Genomic DNA, 9,016 nt, shown 5'->3' on the forward strand with positions numbered 1-9,016 from the left:
TTTAACGCTGGATTGGTCCATGATCTCTGTGTTAGTGTCAGTGTCTTCACACTTCCATCGGCGATCAAATTGCTCTTTTTCATGCATATTAGGTGTCTCACTCGATCAGCTGCATTCCATTAGGTCATGGGTCAATTGATGGTAGTGGTTTCATTTCAGTTTCCCTCATGTCATATACCTGCTAGCTTGTTCAAACCCCTTTTCAGTGATTTATAGTCATTTCAATTCATTTCATTTATAAAAACCAGTTTTAGGGTTTAGTTTCACTAGGTATTAGGGTTTGTCATCATGGTCATCCAAAATTGAATAAAAAGGTAAGCAGGCACATGAGGAGGATAAATACGTTCATAAAATCATAAATTTACTTCTGATATGCTCAATAAATCTTTTTTACTTCAAAACTCTATTTTGAGGTGAAAACAAAGTTTTTCCATTTTTTGTAAAAAATTTCATGTAATTTAAGTGTTTCTATATGTAATAAACTCAGCAATTGTTCCTGGTCACCTTGCCAACTCCTGCCACTACAAAAAACAAAAACACCAAGACATCAGTCCATCAAAGTGCCAAGAAAAAGTCAAACTTCAAATTGAAAAACAGAGTTTTTGAAAAAGTGACTAAGACTTTATAAAAGTGGGTTTGCAATGAAGAAAAATTAAAGTGCATCATATATAAAGCAAATTCATGCTAGCTACTCATTTCATTGTGCAAAAAGTCAAGTGGAGAGACAAAATCGCGTTTTGAAGCGAAATTGAACAAAAGAGGAAGAAAACCCAAATTTTGCAGCAAATTTGCATGGCGCTGCGCATTAGAGGGTCAGCGCTACGCATCAGACAGGCGTTGCGCATCAGACAACTTTTCTCCGTGTAAAATTACATAGGCACTGCGCATCAGGCAGGGGCTGCGCATTAGGCCCAGTGCACTGTGCATTGACTAGGGAGGCTCCAAATTCACTCAAATTCATCCCAAATTCTCGCAAATGCTACGTTTTCCTCCTACAAGTAAGTGTTCATCTATCTTGAGCTGAAATAATTCTTCTTCATGTTTTGTTCATGAGTTTTGCTTCCTAAAATCAAAACCCTAGCTTGCCTTCATCCTTTTTTACCTCATTTCAAAACCAACATCCTTTGTCCCTTTTCCCAAACTTCATTGCACTAAAACTACCCATTGATTCCATTTTCTCTTTCCCTATTCCCCTAAGAAACTAATCCCCTTTATTAAACCCTAAGTCCCTCATAAGTCAAAACCCTAGTTTCCAAATCTTTCCCTTCATTCTCCTACTTCAGTTCATCACTATTGTTCCATTTGCAAAATCTCTTCAGACTCATTTTCTTTGTCCCTACCCATTATCATTGTTCATCATATCATCACCACGTTATCTCATAGAGACATGCAAGGACAAAGAGGCTAAAAACTAAGTTAAGGAGAGCCTTGAGGGCCAAAAAAGAACATGATAAACTCAAAATCTTTGATGAAGCTTCATTAGCTCAGAAAATCACTTAATGAGGTTGCCTCTTACCAAATTTGAGGAAATTTGGGAACTTTTTGTCATTTTGCAATTTTGTAAATAAAAACACAGGAAAATTCAGCTAATGTGCAACACATTGAATTGGCTCATTTTTTGCCAAATGACTTGTGGTTTTGGATTCAACATGGAAAAAAAATGAAACCCATAAAGTTTCATAAATTTTGGAGAAGATCTGGGTCACTTAAAGGGCAAAAAACACCTTGGACCCACAGGAAGCAGTCTTGGGAGAAATGATTTTTGAAGGGACAAATCAACTCCAAATCAGAAAATTCAAAGTGTTCCAAAAACTAGACAGGCAGAGCTTTCTAACAAGCTATCTTGGGCCTGATTTGGTGAAGTGAAAGGCCTCCAAAAGCAGCTTTGAAGCAGTGATACGCATCAGGCTCAGGGCGTTGCGCATCAGGGAAATTTTTGCCAACTTTGCCTAAAACTCAGAATTTCGCCCAGTTTCTTCAGTGATTGACTTTTCTTCCTTTCTTGGTAAATGTATGCATGGTAAATGATGTGTTTGATGTAAATGTTGATGAAAATCACCTCATAGGGTAGATACATCAAGTTCCAAGTGGTTTTTAACTGTAATGAATTGGTTTCCTAAGTTTTAGAAGCAAGTTGTTCCATTGCCTATATTCCTGTTCTTAGTTTAGATGTGGTTGAAACCACCCCTTTTCTCATGGATTCGACCATAATAGCTAGCATGAGTGGTTTCCTTGCCTATATTATGTAATTTCTTAGTCATTTGTAAAGGTTGGACTTTGGTGGAAGTGGTGGCACTCATCCAACATTTGTATCAACAGTTTGGCAAGGAATAATACCAGGTTTCACAGCGATTTTTGTGGGATTCTTGTGACAGTGAGTTTATGTATTGTTTCTTCTTTGTAATGAGTTTTTCTTATGTTTTATATGTATCCAAATCCATCTTTATCTTCTAAAACTAAATGAATCAAGGTGAATGGACAAAATACACTATTGTGCGTTGTCTTGGGAATGCATTCGGTTTTCAATGTTTTCAACTGTTTGAAGAGGATTCATAGTATCTTTATGCCCTCCTCAACTCCTCATTTGTCTTAATCTACCATCTTAATCCATTTCTAGTACATAAACCCTTGTCTACCTCACCCCACAAAACATGACTGTATCCCTGAGTTGATTTCCCAAACCCAATCTGCCTTCTCCAATTGATCCAGCAACCAAAACCTAAAAATCAAACCAGAAACCCTGAGCTACTATACCTAGCCTAAAATCTACATTAAATTCAGTCATCTCAAGCCCTAATTTCCAATATCCTAATTGAGATTGACAAGGAGAGAGCCCTCTCCCGACCTGGTAGGGCTAGCTACCAGGTTAAGCGTGGTTTGATGTTACCCTAGACCTGCCTTCCTTCAGCCTGAGGTAGATCCAGGCACTAACACTCTGTTTAAGGAGCATGGATGGAGGGTCATGACTAAGTATCGATTGTGAGATCTCTCATGTGTAAAATATTTCTTACACTAATAAAATTGCCTTGAGTGACCGCATTGGCTGGGGCTATTAATTGTTTCCCTCTTAGAGGGTTTTAACCACTTAAAAATATTAGTATTGTCATCCTTGATTTGGTTGTGTGAGTGGTTATTGAAGGTGTTTGTCCTGTATGGAAAACCTTGTTTACCATAATAGTTGAACCATTGGTAACATCAAACTAAGTTGTTGATGTTGATCCATTAGCACAAACATTGTAAAAATGCTTGGTGCAAATTGCCATGCACTTAGAATACCTTAACATGTATCCCTAATCTTCTTCTTTAACTAGTGTTACTTCTAATAATAACTAGTGTTACTTCTAATAATAGGTCATTAGCAATAAAATGCTTTGCACAAATGATACTATTTCTTAAATAATAATAGTTAAATAAAACACAACAACCTTAAGTATTCTTTGTTTCAATTTCTTAAAAAGTGTATGAAATGAAAAATTCAATATATAACAATGCTTCTTTTTATAAGCTAAATACCAAAAACTTCATAGCAAATACCTTGTCACTCTAAAGTAAGAATTCACTTATAGTTACAATATCCCTAATAAATTAAACAATCATGCCAACTATCTCATTATACTATCCTTTTATTATTTTCAAATAATAAATAACCATAATGACACTGTGAAGACAATCTATGTGATGTACATTTAGATTTTAAATCATTAAAACATACGTATTTAATAAATGTGATTAAATGTCTGATAGACCAAAGTTTGGTCTCAGTGGAGGTTAACCATCATCATCATATATAATTATAATGATCCGCGTTGTGTCCCAGGTGGTTGGGACGAAGCAATATTGCCCTCGCCACTCGGGTTCAATCCGCGCCTACATGTCGGATGCTTGCACGCATCATATGTTGACTATTCGGGGTTGCTGTCAGTGTGATGCAACGATTGTATAATTATCGATTGTACACAATGTAAATTATGTTATATATACTGTTGCTTCTGCAGGGCCCCCTTTTTAAAATAATTATAATCATCATATATATAATTATAATTATAATCATTAACCACCACCATCATCCTCATATATAATTATATTTATAATTATAAAGATGTTTATTTAATTGATATATTTAGTTTAATCATAATAATTTAATATTATTATAAATTTCATTTCCTATTACTTTTATGATTTAATATTTAAATTAATATTTATTATATTTAATATTTCTGAATAAATAACTGATAAAACTTTAATATAAATGTTAATAATAAGAAAATTAAAAAATGTGTTTAATAAATATAAAAAGTACTCAAAAACCATATAAAACACACATCATTTTATTTTTTAATCATTTATATTTAAAATATTGGTTTTCTTAAATTTAAATATTTAATTAAAAAACCATGTGCAAACATCATCATTGTGTTATATTAAAACTGAATATCATACTTCCACTTCTTTGCCATGTGCGAATATCATCATTATATTATATTACCAACTGGATATCATACTTTCACCTTTTTATAACATGTCTTCCCTAATTTTATTTTATCAATATTATTTTTAAAATTTTAATCTACCAACCTTTTAATATTATAAAACCATTGAAAAATCTGCCTCTTACAACCACTTCCTAATTTAATCCAACCAACCTCAAACTATAAGACTATTGAAGATTCTGTCATCAAAACTACTTTGCCTCCATTAAGAGTGCAAGGCTACGTTATCCTCATTAGATAAATCTAATTCACACTGCTTTTCACTTTCCCACAGTATTCTTCCAGTAGCCCCAACTGAAACCGTTATTGTATCAGGTCTCTTTGAAGCTATTAATAAAGCAATAATTCTGTAATGACCTTTATTTTTTTAGTTAGGTTTTGTTGTCAGGTCTGCCATGAACATGTTCCAGAATATCTTTATACTTTTTTACACACATGCTATTCAATTTTTCTTTTGCTGAAAGGTTTGTCTCTTGTGGGATTTTCAAATAAGAATCCATTGACAGTCAAATCCAAGTTACCTGTAATAAACTCTCATCCATCTACAGATTGATGCCAGGTCTGCCATGAACATGTTCCAGAGTATCTTTATACTTTTTTACAGAGGCCATTCAAATTTTCTTTTGCTCAAAGGTTTGTCTCTTGTGGGATTTTCAAATAAGAATCCATTGACAGTCAAATCCAAGTTACACTCTCATCCATCTACAGATTGATGCCACAAAGACCAATGAACAAAGATTCAATTCTTCTGATTCTTAGCCGTCAAATACTCTGACCATTCTAATGGACAAAATGAAGTAAACAAAGTGCAATTTGTATTAGCATAATGAAATTACAGTCCCCTGGTTAGAAGTATGAAAGCAAGCAAAATCTTTGTGAGAAGATAACGCCCATCCCGGGCGGTACAGCTGCAAAATTAGGCTTCTACAGTAGGTCTACTTCTGCTGACAGTGAATCGAACACATATCATTAAAAAGGAGTTTAATCAACAGCAAAATTGCAGGAATTTCTATGTGACCAAGTAGATTGGCCTTGCTACAGAAGCCCTGCTGCTATGGTTGTGATGAGCCAGAGGCATATAAGGCACATCGGCTTCACCCCTATGCACAGCCCCGAACATGGCAACCATGGGACCGGAAGTTGATCGACCGGACCGATAAGAAGGAGCGATACAGTGAATATCGTTCATATAGATCGGCCCGGACGTTTGCTTCGCCCGGGATTTGAACACTGGTGGCTGGGTCGCCGGAATGGCCCTGTTGTGCTTCTTCTGACTGGATTTCCTCCAGAAGAACAGAGAGCTCTTCCATGACTTTCTTTTCTTCAGATCCTCCACCGATGATTTCTGGATCAGCTGATCCACTGCTCTGAGATTCGCCGAAAAGTCACCTCGACGAGTTGTTGTCTGGCTGGGCAGAGAGAATTGCGAGAGCGAGGACGCCTCTTCCTCGTCCTGACGCCATTGAGCTTCTGCAAGCACCTGTGAAAGCCACATTGACTGTTATGTTACAAGAAAATTTACAGTATAAACACAGAACCATCTTGATTTGGATTCAATATGCACCTTGAGGTTGCGAAACCGGGCTTGTATAACATCCTGAGCCTGTACCCACAAACCCATCTAAACCCCTCTGTGATAGTGGAGCAGGCTCAAATTAGGCCTGGTATGATATGCATTTTAGGCTGCTCACAACCTTGAGCTTTGCAAAATTTAGGTAGGCTTGTGGTAGTTTTTATTTCATAATAAATATTTTAAAATATTAAAACAGTTTTTTAATCAAAACACCACATCAAATTTCTAAGTTCAAAACTTCTGTCTTACTAATCATTTCAATAACATGCATGATAAAGAAAAGTTGAGAGGTCATTTTTATCTTTATCTTGCTCAAATCCTTTATTCTAAAATGCATTATTATGGGATAATTTTGAATCCTTTATTCTAGAATGTATTGTTATGGGATAATTTTAAAGTATTTTTTGATTTATGACCCCAAACACTAAACTGAATTTTTGACTAAAAAGTACATTGATAATTAACACATCTTTAGTCATAAACTTATAAATAGAGATGTAAGAATAAATACAGATTAATAATGGAGTGGTACAGAAAGTTTTTATCAGGAATCTTTTTTCAATGAATTCTTCATGATTTTGTGTACATATTCTATTCCTAAACATCTTAACTTCCGACGGATTCAAATATTCAATATTTAAAAATGTAGTTTAATTATTTGATACTTTGACCGAGTTCAATATATTTAACTTATAATATTTAAAAATAAATTTAAACAAATTTATATGTTTAACAATTAGGTCTAAGTACACCTAATTATTTTTTAAACAAACAAAATTAATTAATTTTTACAAAACTACACTATTGATTTAAAAATGTAATTAAAAAACAAGATCAACCCAAAAAGTTTAACCATGAGAAAACAAACAAAATTAATTAACTTTTACAAAACTACGTTATAATGTAGTTAGAAAACAAGATCAACACAAAAAGTTTAACCATCAAACATAGGAAAACTGCAATTACAAAAACTACATTATTGATTAAAAAATATAACTAAAATACCCGACTAGCCCAAAAAGTTTAAACACCAACACAAGAAAACTTGAGTTACAAAATATTAACTCTTACTCTTAACATTTAAGCACCAACACAGAAATACTTGAATTACAAAATATTAACCCTTATTATTAAATGAAGTTTCTTATTACCAGAACTCTTAAATGAAGTTTCTTATTAACAGAACACAGGAAAACTTCAGTTACAAAATGCTAACTCTTACTCTTCAATAAAGTTTCTTATTACAAAAACTACTCTTCAATAAAGTTTCTTATTAAAAAACTCTTAATCAGGTAAGAGGAATTTCAAATCATAAGTATCATTCAAATTTGACTATTTTTTGCAACTTTAAAGTCTATTTTCATCATTATAAGGCAGAATATTATCGAACCAGAAAAAAAATTTGACTGTATTTCACAGGCAAATCATCTTACAATTTGTCTATCAAATTCCATCTACGCCCTAGTACACTTAGTTCCTCTAATACACTTAGTTCTTCTATATACAAACAAAGACCTAGAATCATTCTAAGTACGTCCCTGGTTTCTTTCCATACATAATACACATACTGCTAAAAAAAAATATATGAAGTTTGAGTGAGAACCTGAGCATAATCTACTTGTGGATCAAAACAAAAATAGTCGAACTGGGAATGCCCAGACATGGGGAATATCGGAGCTGCGGGTGCCATTTTTGCTTCCTCCTGCACAACGTTAGAAACAATCATATCAGCCAATCAATACTAACTGAAAAAAGAAAAATGAAATCTCAAAAGAATGGCTTCAGCCCTTCGGCATTTCCAATTTACCCACTAGTTTTTTTTTATACAGAGAATCACTTAATCTTTGACCTAAGTGGCACTGCTAAAATCTTAAGACATGCACTTTAAGAAACTCTCAGTCATAAATGCTGTAAAAATCCTTAAACTGGCATAACTTCTTTAGTTTTTTACCGTTAGAAGTGTACAGACAACGCGAATGTCAATTGACTTCAGTTACAGAGCAAGCTCCCCAGCCTTGGCATTCATGGATCCTCCCCTCCCCTGTGACTTAAATTCTCAAAGAAGTTGCGTGTCGCAAAAGCCTGCAGAGAATAGGGCATATGGGCATGGCATGCCCTACGAAGAGCACTCAGCTTACTCTGTTTCTTATAGAAATAGCCACTGCTGAGTGGGCTACTGGGCTAGCTAGCTAGCGGGCTCGAGTCTCGATCCCGGGACTGAGAAGTGCATAAAAAGGCGCGTCCTCAGTTAGTGAGATCACGGGAATCGAACCGCCCACCTCCTAAAACAGAGGGAGAACCGCGGTGTCACTAATAGGGGGCCGCCTGGTGAAGTAAAAGCAGGGGAGAGGTTCAGGTGAACGAGGAAGAAGAATAAGAAGCAAGAAAAGGCACAGGGGTTGTGTCTTCGAAAGCAATCCCGTGCTGTGCCCAGTGCCTGTTGACCGTCCCAGGCACGCCGACCTACTGACTGACTGACTGCACTTCTTTTCTTTCTTTTGTTTATGGATTTCAAGAACTGCGTTCCGGTGTCTTACCGTGTCAGGACATCCACCACTGCACATCAATTTCCAAGCGTCCCAGTCTGTGTGCAGACCCATCTCATGTCTCCTGTCCACCCTCTACCAAACCCACTCCGCTCTTACAACGGACCAATCTTTAGTTCAGTTACCGTTACTCAACAGTTATCATCCTCATGCATATGGGGAAATAATTGTGTTTTGTGTTTGGAATCCTCTGCAGGCCGACCCGCCGGAGGATGACTAAGCAAAGACAAAACGCGCTTTTCTGGCCCGCGGCTTCACCGAAAGCGGTAAATGAATTGTGTCGCAAAAGCACTTTTGTCCGATTCTCGTTAAAGAAATTCAAGAAGAATACCTTAACGAGATTTTGACCAAAAATTTCGAGAATAATAATTTGACAGTGAAAAAGTGTAGAATAATAATTTTGGCAA

At 35.5% G+C, this 9,016-nt stretch overlaps 1 protein-coding gene across 3 annotated transcripts; it reads right to left on the bottom strand.

The window, feature by feature from the left end:
* Positions 1-5,288: 5,288 nt before the first annotated feature.
* Positions 5,289-8,782, bottom strand: LOC149175055 (uncharacterized). Of its 3 annotated transcripts, none has more exons than XM_089422744.1 (3): positions 8,601-8,782; positions 7,667-7,765; positions 5,289-5,970 (listed from the first exon to the last, which is right to left on the bottom strand). In XM_089422744.1, the coding sequence occupies exons 1-3, from the start codon at positions 8,661-8,663 to the stop codon at positions 5,500-5,502; spliced, it is 633 nt and encodes a 210-aa protein (XP_089278870.1). In that variant the 5' UTR covers positions 8,664-8,782; the 3' UTR covers positions 5,289-5,499. The 3 variants fall into 3 exon arrangements, with proteins under 3 accessions (XP_089278870.1, XP_089278871.1, XP_089278872.1); XM_089422745.1 differs by having other exon boundaries at positions 8,015-8,749; XM_089422746.1 differs by lacking the exons at positions 7,667-7,765; positions 8,601-8,782 and adding an exon at positions 6,055-6,207.
* Positions 8,783-9,016: the final 234 nt, after the last annotated feature.

This window comes from Pinus tabuliformis, chromosome 4_1 (assembly GCF_031772625.1).
Source record: "Pinus tabuliformis cultivar Carrire ecotype Pingquan chromosome 4_1, CPIR1, whole genome shotgun sequence".
Lineage (NCBI taxonomy): Eukaryota > Viridiplantae > Streptophyta > Pinopsida > Pinales > Pinaceae > Pinus > Pinus tabuliformis.